This window comes from Seriola dumerili, unplaced genomic scaffold (assembly GCF_002260705.1).
Source record: "Seriola dumerili isolate Sdu_G_001 unplaced genomic scaffold, Sdu_1.0 BDQW01000161.1, whole genome shotgun sequence".
Taxonomy (NCBI): domain Eukaryota; kingdom Metazoa; phylum Chordata; class Actinopteri; order Carangiformes; family Carangidae; genus Seriola; species Seriola dumerili.
Genome location: NW_019174416.1, coordinates 3,099,925 through 3,116,582, shown reverse-complemented (window position 1 = coordinate 3,116,582; position 16,658 = coordinate 3,099,925). Strand labels below are relative to the sequence as shown.

The 16,658-nt window shown below is 42.1% G+C and overlaps 1 protein-coding gene across 2 annotated transcripts in view; it reads right to left on the bottom strand.

Moving 5' to 3' along the window:
• The window catches only part of ablim3 (actin binding LIM protein family member 3), a 44,469-nt gene extending 30,651 nt beyond the window's left edge, over positions 1 to 13,818 (bottom strand). For both annotated transcript variants that reach the window (XM_022751734.1, XM_022751736.1), the window contains exons 1-2: positions 13,420 to 13,818; positions 4,015 to 4,137 (exon numbers count right to left, since the gene is read on the bottom strand). In XM_022751734.1, coding sequence (XP_022607455.1) covers positions 4,015 to 4,137; positions 13,420 to 13,432 — 136 coding nt within the window. In that variant the 5' untranslated portion in view covers positions 13,433 to 13,818. The remainder of the gene's footprint in view (positions 1 to 4,014; positions 4,138 to 13,419) is intronic.
• Between the last annotated feature and the right edge of the window lie 2,840 nt (positions 13,819 to 16,658).

The following is a 16,658-nucleotide window of genomic DNA, read 5'->3' as shown; positions in this document are numbered from 1 at the left end:
CAGCTTAGCAGTTTATGTGTGAATGTGTCTGTGTTTGCATCCGTCTCTGCTTGTATATTTGTTTCTCTGCCTCTGTGTTTTCTTTTGTGTTAGCATGTGAGCTGACTTTCACAGGAAACACATGTCTATTTTGCCCTTGATTTATGTCTGTTAGCTTTGCGCTCGTGCCACTGACAGGCCTCGCTGTTTCTACTGGAATCTAAGAGTGCCAATTATTCCTCAGAGGCGGGGTGAATGTGGTCACTATGTCATTAGGCCAGTATGCACGAGTCAGTCCGTCTGCCGGTAATACAACACCACATCGTCCACACACTACAGCCCACCGCTTCACTGAGAAGTGCTACGGGATCTACATAATCCACAAATACACCCCCACTGCCTTCTCTGTGTCTGGAGTTGATGCATCAAGCTGTGAGCTGGCTTCTGTCTTCAGCATTTTCCACAGACTCCTTTCTCGAGTTGATTGTGTGGCGGCTTTTTCATGCTCTAATCAGCTGCTGTATAATAGGTTAAACGCACATGATTAGTGATCTGTTCCTCTGACTAATGCGTGACAGAGGAATTATGATAATGTGGTATTCGTAAGGTAATGTGACTTGAGAGAGTGTGGACAGGACGGATGTATGTATTTCTACATGCTAAGTGAATGTGTGTGCTCACAGTGTCTCTGAGTGTGTCTCCATTTAGGGCTGAGTGATCACAATCTGGTCAGTGGGGCATAGTCAGCCCTTTTGAGAAAAAAGGAGACAGAAATAAAAGAGAAAAAGAGGAGAGGGAGGAAATCGGGAAAATAACTAAGATTTTATGTCATGGTTTTTCAGTGGAAATGATTGAACTGTGGCGGACACAATATCATTGGTCAAGGTCAATAACCTGGGTAAACACGCTGATCCTCTTTAAAAAAATTGCCCCGCCAAGAACGAAATCAAATGTTGAAACACACCCCAATCACAGAGTTTATAAACATGTCTGACAGATAAGGCAATTGGCTGGTGGCAGTGGATTGTCACTCTGGTGCAATGGTATAATACAGTTTAGCCATTAGCCTCCAAATCGCATGCCCTGCATGCCAATGTCATCCTGTCCCAAGATGAGAAATTGATTTCATGCTTGGGTGACTGTCATCAGGAAAAAAAGAGTGGAAAGCAAGAGAAAGAAACAGAGGGAGAGGGAGAAAAACTAAAAGAAAAGCAATAGCGAGATGGAAAAATATAGAAATTCAATCTTACGTCCTGTTATTTCATTCAGAGCTATTCAGCCTCAGAAAATATACAGGGGGACTAATGAAAAGCACACAATAGCAACAGAGACAATATAGAGTAGATGGAGTTTATGAAGTTCAAAAGAACATACAACATGTTTGTGTGTGAGGAGGGGGGTTTACACACCGAACAATAAAAGCTTTAGAAAAGTGCTGGCTGTGCAGAGCCCCATACAGGAGAGCATATTACGGGCAGGGATGTGGCAGAGCCTGGCCGCACAATAGTGCCCCACTGCCTCATGGGATGAGGAGAACTCTCTGGAAGATGAGAGGGGAGGGCTGTCTGATAGGTGTATTTAACATGATGCTCATCGCTGACAGTTTTCCATTACTTTAACGCTGCTGTGAGAGAAGTGGCTGAGAGGGAAAGGAAGAAGAGAATCAGACTGGTATTACACTCAAGTGATGATGTAATGTTTAGGCGACAAACAGTACCCCCATCCCCCCTCTTCTTCCCTTGTCTGCCGGCTTCCTGTGTTCACCCCCTGTTTTCTCCGGGGCACAGAATAGAGCCTTCCGATTGGTTAATAGCACCATAGAGATGCTGAGAATATCCACCAACCAGGGCCCGGGTGCCCCTTCACACCGTTACCACAGCAACCCCTCACAACTCACATAGTGAGCGTGCGTGCATGTATGGATGCGCACGCTCGTATGCACGAGTGCGTGTGTGTATGTGTGCACTATAAGCTTGTGTGTAACGGCTACACGTAGGGAACATGTAGCAACAACCCTCCAATGAATAGCCTTCAGTGAGTTTATCTACTGTAGAACGGCTTTATGTGCAACAACAGTGTAGTGCAGCTCATACAATAACAACCACAACTCACTCAGCTTCCTCTCCTCGCTCTGACAACAGCTGCTGAAGACATGACTTACATAAAAACCCAGCTTTAAAAGATTGCCCAGGATGACTGAGTCCTTTGAAGCATTAACTATAAAAAGTTTTTCTTTAAGTGTATATGGGCCTACATGTGTTAAGATGCACAAAATGAAATGAAGCTGGTATAAAGACATAAGTAACAGTATCACTCAGTCTAATGAAAAACAAATTGAAAGAATAAATCTTAAAAATTTGTTTTTTTGCCTCATCTGTATTGAACTGAAATTATTTAAATAAATATTAAACTAATACGATTATGTTGAGATAGTTTGATGCAAAAGGGAAGTTTCTAGCATTATGATACTATCTATATTACAATTTATTAAATATTGGATCCTTAATTTCCCGGGAAAAGGCAGGACACATTTCTCGACCGCATTTGAAGGAGCCTTGAAATGGGACAGCCTTGTCGCCCAGCTGTAACACAATCAGTCTTCAAGCCTTCGAAGGATGCAGCCCCTGAATTGAGACGAACCCACAGTGTACTTACATCAGAGAACCATAAAATGCTTTGGCCTTCAATAATACAACTCTGCCAGTGTGTCAACATAATTCAGTTGAGCCCATGAGAGATGATAATGAGTGATGAACAAAGTGGAGGAAAGATTTATCTAAAATTATGTTAGATAAGTTCCTCATTATGCAATAAATGCCTGTGATTAGATGACTGTTGAGTACACATTTCCTCTTAATCTTGCTTAATGTTGCTTTTTTCAGAGTCATCTGCAAATGACTGAAGAGTAACCCATGACTGACTGTCTTTGCTTCAGAAATAGCACTATTAACATAAAACTGAGAACACTTGCTCCAGGCCGTACAGCAGCATGACAAATAACATTTCTCGGTTCTTTGATTTCTAATTTGCATATGCACAGATACTCGACTGTCATAAGCCCCTTTCAGACCTGCACTTAACTCTGCAAATGTCTGCAATTTTACATGTCAGCTCGCTGCCTGAAAAGGACCCTTTTTGCAGACAACTTTTTCCTGCGGTCTTGCTCAGCCAAATAAAAAAGAAAAAAAAGAGCATCCTATTCATCAGATCATCAGCTTCCTAAATTTGACTCTTTTATTGATACAGCTTGCACCATGAAACTCAAGTAAAACGTTTTGCCTACAGAGCCCACAAATGAGAGCTAAACAGAGCAAAAATTTAATGTAAAAATATATTTTTTTGCAGACTTCCATATTAGTTTCTAATAAACAACCTATATTTGATCTATATTCGCAAAGTAAGACTTTCACTAGTTTCTTGGCTGGACATGTATTTCCCACCATGTCGAACTATTTAATCAGATATATAAACCCAGCAATCTCACAAATACTGTACATCCCACACTATTCCTGCTGTAAGGGGATGTGCAATTATGTCAGCGCTGTGTGTGCTGTAGGTCACCAGTGCGCACCTGTAGCTCTGCAAAGCTGGTTAAGACAGTCTCATTAGACCACAGCATACAACGAGTGAAAATCCCCGCCAAGTTGGCAGCGCAATAACAAGCTACTTTAGCAGGAGCCTAAGCCCCCTGCAAGGCACCTCTGATCCGTTCCAATCCTCACTGTGGGCTAATAGTAGCACTCAGCATGTACACCGGGAGGTAGATGAATGAGCGCATACAGAGTATATCTGTCAATGTGTGCATGTGGGAGTGTGTGTAGGAAGGGTAAGGATGTGACCATGATAGATGTCTAGTTTCTGCTCTACCACTGGAATCTGAGTCCCACTTATATAACTTTAACAACATTTATGAGCAGGGACATCCAGGCCCAGGGACTTTGCAAGACAACACCTGTTTCTCTGATCACTTCAGCCGTTTGTCTGCTCTAGTGCTTGCTGTGTTGTGTTGTTCCGGATCAAGTTCCCATTTCTTACCGGTGCAGGTGAAACACTTGACGTGAAAGTGGGTGTCTTGTACTCGTACCACCTCCCCTTTGCAGACTTCACGACATCGCTGGCACCGGATTGGTCCAGAGCTCCGCTCACCACCCATCGAGCCTGTGTGATAAGACAAAAAGACACATTTAAAATTCTATTTCTATGTTCAATTAAAGCAGACTTTCATGCATTTGAAGAGTGATCGCTCCAACAGGTGGCTCCTCCATGGCCCAACCTATCCCAAGATTCATTGCACGCCGGTAATGAAAATAATATAACAGCAAACAGAGGATTACACTTTTAAATGTAAGTATTGGGTTTCAGCTCAGGTGCTTTGTGACGCATAGGTAAGGGGAGGCTTTTGTGGCCGTTGCAGACCACGAATGCCGAACTGAACTGAGACGATCATCTGAAGGATTCGGTCCATGAATTGGAACATAGCTTCTGTCTGTCAAACTTTTCATTCTTGCACAATACATATTCAGTGTATAATGAGAACAATGGAAGATGTACTACAAGAAATTCTTTGTAATTTGGAAAACAATAGGTCCTTGATTTCAGAGAGTGGTAGACAAAAACAGGCTTCTCAATTCTTGCCACAAACCATCTGAAATGACAACTGCTCTATCAGCTACAACAATCAAGCTAATTAAGCTTTACATTAGCTTTACTGTTTGGTTGAAACTGGTTATAAATGCTCTCTCCGGCTTACTTATTAATGTTTAAAGTTGACTTGTTTGTCTTGAACATGTACTTGATAATTATGTAATTGTGAGGAGTTTTTTTTTGCTTACTTTTATTAACATAACCTATAACTTGAAAAAAATATTATAGTTTGAAAAGTCCCTGGCCTAGAAAGTAATGCTGGGTTAGTACCAGGTAGAAAGATAATTAGCCGGAGATATGCTAACATTTACAGCTTACATTAGAACAGAAAAACATGCAATCCATTACTTACCCATTTTATATTTTTGGTTTTGGAAAGGGTTATAAATTAATAACAATGTGGAGAAACCCAAAGCTCGACAGGCCTGTTATGCCTAGTTAAAGTTGTCAGCTATGATTGGACAATTCTTCGTGGGAGTGGCTTAATTTACCGATTTAGCAAACGGTAAATTATGTAACTTTCTTTAACACAAATAGTTTTACTTACCAGTTATTGGTATACAATAAAAACATAATTGGCCAATCATGTAGTCTTAAATCTTATACTGTGTTACCTAATAATTAAGTTATATCGGCACTGTCGATCACATACATGCAAAGCTGACAACCACCATTTTTCAGTAGCACAGAAAGGAGAGCATTTCCAACCACAGCAAACACAATGGAAATAACAAAACCTCGTATTGATTATAAATTAGAACAGATTTCATCATCATGACATTCATATTCCAACATTTCTCCATTGTTGGCAGCAATCCATCCCTGTAACTGGGGCCCTGTGCACACTATAGACTGTGTGCAGTTCACACAATAAGATCAGAGTGTTGCTCTGTCAACACTTGTTCTGAAGCTGTGAGGTCTGACACCTATGTAAGATGGGTAAGCTCCAGGCTTTCTCTCCCACTATCTCTATTTTTCACACACTCATATGGGCTGACACAAATACACACATACACAAGCACACTGCCGCATGAGGTAAGAAAGTGGCTGGATCCTCTTACCTTATTATGCATTAGCCTACATGTCAGACTCCTGCAAGCCTGATAGCTATATTTCACATTGTCAGGAAGGCAAGTTCTCACTTACAGCCTTAGCAGTAATGGGATAAATGCTATCACATCAAAAAGGTCAAAATGATAGATTAATTTGATCTTAAATGAGTGGGGGAAATTAATTTATCTAAGACCTCTTAGGTTATTAGAGGCTCTTTAAAAAGGTCCATCTTCATCCTCAAGGCAGTAAACAGATTCTCTTGCATACACAAGCAGAGACAACCAGCCTCCCAATACTCTGGCAGTCTGTGCCAGAACAGCTGGGTTCACTGTCTCTTATTTAGCTCCCATCTTCTTTAAGGAGCATCTGAGTGGTCCTACACTCGGTGGAAGGGGTATAATGGCAGGGCAACCAGCTTCATGCAGCTACTGATTCCATTTCACTGGATGAATCTCGAAGGACTCTCAGCACTTAAAAAGTCTAACAGCCTTGCATGCCTCACAGCCTGAGCACCCTTTGCATGCTCCGAGCTTGACAGCAGTATATGCGTGGGGCAGGCTGAGCGTGAGGACATACATCCATGGGTGCAAGAGAAAATGTATGCATGAGTGTAGTTGTTTACTTTTCTGTACAAGACAGAACTGTGGGCAATGGAAATATGCAAGCATGATTAATTCCCACTCTCAGTCTCCCACACTCTGTGTTAGTTCATTGTTTCCCCCACAATGCTGGCAGCACCACTGGGACCGACTACCCTGCCTGATAAGTGCCCAGCCACTGGTTCAAATAATGACACTCCCTTGAAAATGTGTTTGTGAGACCAGGCAAAAGGAAGGCAGTCTTGTGGTAAAACCAAATTGGAGCAACACTGATCCCATCAGGTGTGAATGAGAGATAATGGGAACTAATGGCAGTACATGCAACAGTGCCAACACCTACTGGAAACACACAGGACATGTATTTATAATGCTGACCTTCTGAAAGTGGGCCAAAACAAACCTCTGGCATAGTATAACATCCTCTGCTCTCACAGCCCAGCCAGGCAAAGTTGTATAAAGGGAATAAAATACATCAAAACTGAGCAAAGTGCTGAAAGAAAATTATCAGCACATACTAAAATTATACAGGAGTGCAGTTTTCAAGGCAGAGGCGCGGTAAAGAGCAAGCATTCTTGGTATTTTTCAACAAGTGTGTGTGAATTAATGAGATGCTTATGTAACTTGTTGAATGTTGATGACAAAAAGCCACACCTCAGCAGAGAGTCCAGGTACACAATCAGCTCAGAGGCTGAGGAATTACGTAACTCTATCTAATTGTGTCAGTGCGGCCATTCTCATTGAACGCAGCCAAGCTCTCCCCATCTAAACCCATTACAGAGCTCTCAAACAACCCTCCATCCTCTCCCATGCTGAGGTGTTGAGTCATTCTTCTAATGATAGCCACCCAACTGCAGGTGTAATCCACTGACTCCAAATCAGCGGCAAGTGCCCTGGGAGAATACAGCCTCCGGCAGACAGGTGATAAGAACAGGGCCAGGGTCAGAGAGCCCGACAGCATCCCCAGGGACTGAGAGGCTGCTGCTATTTCTGCCCCTGACCTGACAGCCCCAGGGAAGAACATGCTGGGAACTGAGTCACAGGGGATGCTGGGAGATTGGTGGTGACGAGGGAGACGAGTGAAGAGCAGGGCAAAGAATCAAAGAGAAGCAATACAAAGACCGTGTAGACGAATTATTAAGAGGAAAAATATGTTGCTTTGCAAGTCTGCTTTCCAAAGTTTTGTGTAGTTTTTACTCACATGCTCATTCCTCATCAGTTATATTATTTCACTGTATGAATTTTGGACACAGGGACAACTTTGGATCAGCATCTGTCATGCAGACAGACCGCAGGCCTAAGCCAGGTTTAAAACAAGTCTATTTCAACTCAGTCACAGTTTTTAAGCCACCTATTTGCGGGATAAATAACTTAAATTTTCATAAGCTAATAACAACAATCCAAAGCAAAGTAATTCTGCCTGGAATGGCTTCTTATTAACAGGTGGATTACAAATGGTTTATTATGATGTAAAAATGGATGTAAAAACTCTACTCATTTTAGCAATAGTGCTGTGGTTCTTGGTAAGCAAACAGTTTCATGTACAAACACACAAGCTGTACACATCTCAGTCACGACTGCTAGCACATATTATTCTGTGCTAAAAGAAAGTTGGTAGCAATACCTCAGTAGAAAACCACTGAGGGACTTCTGTTGAGTTTTTTAAATTCAAGATTAATCCAATTATAAAATGCTGACATTTTCAGATGATGACAGACATTTCTAATCAGCCCAGTCTCCTAGAAATTACGTTCATAAACTGTTTGAATATAATGTTTGAATTACTTTTTGTTTGTTTTTTTTTTGTTTTATGAATGAATAAATGAATTTATTGAGGGCAGCAAAGTCATCAGCAGGTGGTTGGGATGAATGGATGACGTACAAGGCACACAAGTCTGTGGTCAGGATTAGGCAACAAAGCCACTTTGGTTAAAGTCAGCGAGAGATCATGGTTCGGGTTAAATGTAAATAAACACTTTGTGTCTGAAGTCACTGTGAACTTTTTTCTGTATTAAAGCAGACCACGATCTTTCCCTACATTTCATTTGTTGTGTAATCATTATTATGTAATCAAGTGTTGTTTCATTAACAACTGCACAATTACCTCATCCACCCAGAGCCCATGCCATTTTCAGAGGTTTAGCTTTGTCTACACAGCCCGCAAAGTGAAAGCAGCATGTTAGAGGAGCAGCAACAGCATCCCCAGTTCTCCATTTGTGTCTGCACAGGATGCGTTCACTGACAGTACTGTTGTTTTGGCAGTGTTCAGAGCCCAATCACCATTGCCGTACGCATAAAATGGACTAAAGAAGACTTAATTATGGCTGTGTGTGTGTAAAGTACAAGTACACAAGCAGATTGTGTAGACCGCTCCATTGATTAAAATAGAAACGCATTTGATCTGTTAGATGTGCGAGATGGACAACTAAAAAAACAAAAACAACCTCCTGTGTAGACAAGCCTTAAGGTTTATCGCCTCCGGTAACTAAGAGAGATGCGATAAGCAGTAAACCCAAACATAAGCTTCACAGCATCCCCTCTGAGGGGGTCTATTGGGCTAAGACAAACATGTTTTTTTGTTTTTTAGGTGAACATACACCTCACTTAATATGAGCTCATTGAAAATTAGTCACATGCTAGCAAGCAGCATAAAACAGCAAAGTATGAAATCTGGTATACTGTCTATTTTCACAACATGTCCTCCTTGTCTGTGATCTAACACAGCCAGTGATCAGGTCACTCCCGGCCTTCCCCCATTCCCTCTCTTTATCTCCCTTCGTCTCTGTCAGGACCTTGGGCAGGAGCATTCATCAGAGCGATGGTAGTGTCCAGCGGTATCACAAACATACTGTCACTCTACAGAGAGAGAGAAGGGTCAGACTGCTACTGACAGTCTGAATGATCGCTCAATCCTACCAGAAGCCAAGGTCACAGAGAGAGCAACCTTGAGGACACGCCGAACAATGTAACTGCAATGGTTTGTCTATGAGCTGAATGAGTTTACAGATTAAACGGCAACCGAATGTTATTTCCATGCAGTCTCCAAATTTTCTTTTCCATTAAGCTGTGCAAAAATCCAACTGGACACCAGTTTAGTAACCACAATAACTGTAGCTGTAAATGAACAAAAAAAAAAAAAAATGTGCCCGATTTTATGCTGGCCTGTAAATACATACCAGTTGTACATGGCTACATGAATATTCATCTGTGCATCTGTGCATCTGTGCATCTGTGTTTGCATCTGTGCATCTTTGTCTCCTACCTTTGTTCTCTGTGTTATTGAACTAAAGCGTCTGGCAGGAGGAGTGATAAATGGTGCTTGGCTCTGGTTTGGACTGTTCACCAGATGAGGCGGAAGAGCAGGAATCATATATGATGCAGCTCCCCTCCCTGTCTACCCTCACTGCAGCTGATACTTCCCATAAAACAAGAAAAGCACAATTTACATGGAACCGGTGCAGCAAATATACATCATTTAATCTAGTGCTAAATCCTGTGTATTAATATATTTAGTTATTTTTTCCCCTCTCACACGTTTGTCAGTGGGTCATTGGATCATGCTGACTATTCATACATTTTGGCCCTGACCAAGATGTTGTATCTTGATACTGTACTGGCCGGATTTAAAATGAATATTCATGGCTCCCTGGGGGACCATTTCTTTTGATTTTGTGGACTCCCTGACATTTTGTCCAGCAGCATCATAAAATTATAATATTACCTTGATGAAGACTTTGGTCTATGACAAGGCATCAGGAAAACTAAAGGCCGGATTTCCATGAACTTTCTATTTGTATATCTATTGTCGAGAGAATTGTTGCGCTCTTGGTGACCCGCCTACTTTGATGAAACACTTTCTATTGTCGCCAACAGGTCAGCGTAATCTTTTTAAGAATTATCAAAACAATTTCAGTGAGTCACTGAAGCTAAAGCTCACGCTGGTGCAGACTAAATCAAGTTTAAAGCAAATCAGATTGTTTCAAGACCTTTCTTGAACCAACTGCCAGTTCTTGGAAGTGGATCAATCAGTTTGATTCAATTGTGCTTTAAATTATTGACACATCTCTGGAAACTTCTTAAAAACAGGTGAAATTACATGTAATTGATTTATAATTTATTCTTTTTACTTAATTTACCATTGTTCACAGGCACAATGGTCCTTTAATCTAACTGCTTATATCAGCATCATTATGTTAACATGCTGATATTTTGCAGGTAAGGTTTACCATGTTTACCATTTTAGCTTAGTGTGCTAACATTTGCTAATTAGCTCTAAACACAAAGTAGTACAGCTCAGGCTGATGGGATTAGTTTTGCAGGTAATTGGTCATTAGCCAGCATTGGACAAATTACATTTTGACCTCAGTGTGACACTTAATGAAAAGTCAGGGAGTCACTAAAGTCATTGGGTTATATTGTCTTGGAACCACTAATGTCTATATGTCAATCCACCTGGGTAGATTATGAGATATTCTACTGGATACATGGAAACTTTGATGAGCTGGTGGTGCTCTGATGAAAAGTCAGGGGACCACGAAACTCATAAGGACTCATCCTCTTGGGACCATCATTATTTGCGCCAGATTTTATTGCAATCCATCCACCCGATGTTCAGATATTTCAGTGTGGTGGTGGACCGACTGGCCAACAAACCAACACCGCTATCCACGGAGCAAAACTGCTAGTGTGGCTAAATAGACTTTACATGAGACTAAATATCTTAGCAAAATGGACAATACTTCAATAGAAGCATGGCAACTATATTTACTGTCGATTTCCATACTTAATATGCATTCAAACAAAATGTATTAATCATTAGATTGCCTGTGACGCACAATGTCTTCTTAAAGTTAAGACAGCTACACTGCAATATTATGTGAAAGAACATTTACAGTCCCAAGTTGCAGCACTCAATTTCTCCATGACTTGAGAACTCTGTGCTGCACAGCGAGAAGGAGAGAGAAGGAGAGAGGTGTCAGTGCTGCCTGTGATGTATGGCTCTGCAGTTCCCTTCAAGTCCCTGAGCTCAATGATCAGTATATTGATCAACATGTGTTTTATCGCTCCCCTGAAACACACATACTGTATGTACGCTGTGTCTCAGAAATGCTCTGATTTATCAGTCAGGCCAAAATTTGCAAAACTGTGTCTTTACTCTTATTTCTCAGTGAGTGAATATCTGAGTATGATAAACCAAGGTCCTTTCCACCAGAAACTAACCTTCTACACCCCCAGTCCTGTCTTGTCTGCCAGCCAGGCAGAAAATAAGAGTCTGACCAGACACACACACACACACACGCACACAGCACACACACAAAACCCAGTGAACAGGAGAGATAGAAGGCCCAGAAGATGAAGACAGACAGTCAGAGCTGTGTGTAATTACGCTGTGTGTGTCGATGGCCTCTGGGCTAACACACCCAATGCAGCGGAAAACACTGCACACACTACAGCCTAACAGGCCCATTCGTGTCCAAACCTTGAGAGTGTTGAGAGCGGAGGGAAACATATGTTTGACTGACTGGAGGGAGAGGAGAGGAGAGGAGATGTTCTTTCCTCAGCTGTGTTTTTATGCCTAAAGCCAGTGTACAGACACATGTCACACCACCATCTGCCTGCTGTGACACACACACACACACACACACACACGGTTAAATGCAAACCACAGGTTGATGTGTTGTTGATGTGTGTGTTTGTGTGGATTCCTGTTTGAGCACATGCTTTTCAATCACAAAAAAGCTTGTGACAGCTCTCCACATGCTGGCCGCATGTGCTCCTCCCCCTCTGCGTGTCAGCTGAGAAAAGCATTTTGAAGCTTAACAAAAGAATTCTACGTATTTTCTCAGTGATCCAGGAGCTGCGACACCACTCCCGGCACGCACGGCACGAGAACTGCCCGTCAGGCAAGGCTCGGTACCAGTGGGTTAAGAGCAGTGGATGAATAATGTAGTGCCACACAATGACAGGCTGGATTATGAATGATGCAGTAATACCCGGTTCACTCCTGTAGACACGGAGGACAGAGGAGGGAGGACAGGAAGTGCCTGACACCGTCAGCACCTGGCGCACATTAACTTCAACTGGCCTTACTGACAGCTAAGGGACCAGGGGGGTGTGGTGGGTGTGGTGGGTGGGGGGGTGGGGTGTGCAAGATCTAAGAATATTTAGATCGTGCAAGATCTAAATCTGCCTCATCAACCATTGATAACTTGTAAACACAACAAAGTGGAGGCAAGAATATAAGCTCACACACACACACACACACACACACACACACACACACACACACACACACAGCTGACCCAGCCAGCCCTACAGGGAAAGTCCTGATTCAGCTGACAGAGGATCAGGATCACAGTCAGCTGATACAAGGTCAGCTTAGCATCACTGCAGCCCCCCCCCCCCCAGGCCGGTCTAGGATAAGTATGACAGGAGCCTTCAGGCTGTCAGAGTTATTCGTCATGTGCTGCATCACACATAATGAAACTCCATGAGACCAACAGCGGTCAGGTCAGAAACCTCCAGCTGAAGGCTTTCCCGACCCTGCATGTGTTGGAGGACAGGTGGACTTTTATGAAGAGGCAACAGCTGAAAGCCTAGGCGGTCTCCCCAAGAGAGGTCAAATGCACTATAGGCTACTACTGGTGTTGAGGAGGACAAGGAAGGAGAGGAGAAGATGAAAGAGAAGTGATGGAGGGGAGAAGCAGACATTGGGAGGGTCCAAGCAACAGCTGTTATGTAGATGAAGAATCCCAAAAATGCTTCTCTTATCTGAACTCTGGGCAAATGCTACTTTGACCTCCAGATATACTTAGCTCTCCTATCCTCTCTAAACCTGCTCCAAGTCTATTATACAGCTTTGGCACACATCAGCCTGTTTGTGGGGGCATTTCTCACATCAGCCCCACATATTTGTTTTTGGATAAACAGGAAAAAAAATTTAAAGACTGTGAAATGTAATATTCTTGTATAGGTGAAGGAAGATTGTTGACTTAAACGTTTGTTTTAAAATGTTTATTACCTGTAACCTCTTCTAGCAGATACGATATAGGCTTCTATTGTTCTACAGTAGTTCTCTCTGCTCTCATCTATAGGTATTGTCCTTGCGCTTCAAGTGAAGAGATAAAGCGCGCAAGAATGGACTTACCACTGGAACTCATGATGCCCAATGTGTTCTTATCTGAAACAACGCGGCTCCGTCGAAAATAATCCCATAAAGCAAGAGCAGATCTTCACGGAGCACTTTGCTCCCTGCAAATTGTGCAACTATAAAGAAATATCCACTAAACGTAAAGGATGCTCCACACTCTCCGTAACACAGCTTCCAGTCAATTTGTGAGAAGGTGCACACTGGCAGTAAGAGGGGGTTCAAAAAAAATATAGAAGAAAAGATAAATGAGCGAGGATATTTCCACTGATGATAAAATCCAAATAAAGCTGCTGTTGTTGCTGTGTGGGAGTGTCGGCTCTGTTTCGTTCCGAGAAACAGACGCCGGTTACAACACAATGCTGCTCAGTCCGATTCCACCTTCACATTTTCGCTCCCGGCTCATTGCAGCTCCGCCGCGCTCTCCCTGGCGGTGTGCTGCTGCTGTCACCGCGCGCCTCTCACACACTGTCCACACACTCACAGGAAACACTGTGTCCTCCGCTTTCAAAATAAAATGAGTCTGCCCTGAAATACCAACACCTTAATCTAAATCACAGTTTTAGGTATGCTTGCCAGATATCCCCAATTTGTAGCCCTACATTATTTTGTAAGGGCAAAAAATAAACCCCTTAAAAACACATGATATTTAGTAGCGAATTTAAGGGGTGCATTACTTTTCCTTAATTTACACATCAATTCGAAATATTGTTATTATGGTAAGCCCAATATAGTACAGGAGTCCTCAAAACACCAAAACTAAACCCCCTTGAACACCTTATTTACAAAATCTCTTAAATTGTAAACATCTTAAGTAGATTTTAAGCATTAGCCTATATTTTTCACCTTACACATTAACTTGAAATATATGGTCATCCATTAAATATTAATTTATAAAAAAGGTATAGCACCTAGGCTGTACTAGAACCTGTCTCACAGCACACTTGCACTTGCCATGAAATATGTCCTCAAATAAAAGTGAAAACAAGCAGCCTATTTGATGTCAATTAGATCAGGAAGCCAAGCAACTATATAAAAAAAATATATGATTTTATTGTAAAAGCAAAGTTGCCCTATTTCCTGTATTGCTGTGGCTGTCTATGGATGACTTGACTACTCTCTCTTTTTATCCTGGGTTAGCGACGTCACTCTGGGCTGCTGTGGAGGCTTTGGGGACACTATGGCCTACATCACACTGCAAAAAGTGTTAAGTGTTCAAAAGTCATTAGTCTTAGTCTTTAATTCACTTTTCACACGAGGTGAGGCCTCACCTTGTCTGAAGCATTTTAAATTCATTTAAGAATTAGTCAAACCAGCGTCATTTGATGCTGGACAGAAAAATACGGGTGACAGGAGCAAAAAAAAAAAAAAAACTCTCAAAAATAAAAACAATCAAAAAAACAAAAACAACAAAGAGTAGGACACTTGAAACAAATTGAGAGAATCTGGAGAAGCCCTCTCAGGCGACTTGTTGGTGTTTTCGCAGGGCTGGGCTGGGCTTGTTGCTAAAACTGTTATGACACCGCCCTCTTCTGGAAAATCGGCGTAAGCAAATTAGTTAATTGGATTATTTCCGGTGGAGCTGCTGACGGACAGGCCCCACAGTGACTGATTGTGGCGTCACAGACACACGTCGACTGTATGATAAACAGCAGACTTGTGCTTTCAAGGATCAGCCTTGTGTTTGCATCGAATCGGCTCAGTGTGGAAAGATCTCCATCTAATGGTCAAACAACCATGCCCATGTTTCCCCAGGCAGTCTCAGCCAGTTGTCAATTCAAATCACGTTTAAAAACAACTGAAGTTGATCAAATGCAACTGAAAGTCAATGACCTGACATATGACAGGACTTTAAGATTGAAGAGAAAATGAGAGAGAACCTGGAAACAGAAAAATAAATATTAAAAGGAAGACGAGGAGCAAAAATAAGCATTTGGAAACTATGTGTGACAGAAAAAAATCAAAACATAAAGACAACATTGTGTCATTTATGCATGTGTAATTTTTGTAAGTACACAACTTATGTATGTATTTATTTACAATGTATATAAATATTAAGATAATGATAAGCACTTTTGTAGCCTGTATCCAATGCCTGCCACAACGTTACTGTAAGCTGCAAATCAAATTTAAAAAAAAACCTGAGAATTTGCACTTAATGTGTGTGTGTGCTGATTTATTAAGCTGTATGTGTGTGCTGTTTTTATTAAACTAACCAAATGCCTTGCCCCATGTCCTGAGGAAGCCCTGGTTCTGAAGCTTGGAGGAAGCTGGACAATGGCGGGATGTGAGAGGCGCCTCACTCTCTCCTTCTCTCTCTCTTTCTCCCTCTCTCTCTCTCTGCTGCCATTCACAGTCTCACCTCCTCGGTTCTGGAGCTCAGTGCTTGTACAAGATGTTCTCTCTGTGTTCTTTAATCTGCTTTACTCCCTCACACAGTTTTGTGCTCCGTTTTAACAGGGAGCTTTGTTAAACTGTGGAGTGGATTTTGCATTGAAAAAGACATTGATTGCATTTGATAAAAGCTGATTTATAAATCCCTTCATCATGTCAGACAGGAATAGTGTTTATCCAAGAACATCAAGTCGGCACCCTCTCACCTATTCCCTGTCCAGTTAAAGTATGGGAGAAGAATCTTCATCTTAAGGTTGCTTATAATAGGATTTGTGTTTTTTCTATAAACAACTGATAATGTCACTTAAATGAAAAAAATGGTGCTTACTGACTGTGCCCCAGTCAAAGCTGATTATGATCAGTATGGATAATGATTGACTGAAAAACTATCTTCATCAGGGTGTGTTTATGCGTGCATGTGCGTGTGACGGTATATAGGTGGGTGCCCTTTGGGCCTGACGTGTGCCGGGTGCTGATTGTGCTCCTGTGTCAATCCTGTGTTATGCTTTTGTCCTCCAAACTGATGGGGCAGAAAAACAGGAAGCTGGCCTTCCTGTGAACTGAAGCCAGTGGGGCAAGAGGCCGTCAGTGTTGTCACTGTCCGCAAAGGCGCCAGTGCCCCCTAATCGACAATGAAGGCAAACATCCCCTGATAAGTGTTATTACTGGAATAAACTCGCACACTCTTGACATCACTCTTCTACGTCCAATGGAAACTGTTGTGTTCAGCACACCAGGCAGCAGAAAGCAGCAACACTGAGCACAAACTGTGTCTTTTGGGAATAGCTGAACACATGACATGATCATGTTTTGTTGCAGGCACCGATGTGTTGCCGCGCTGTGCT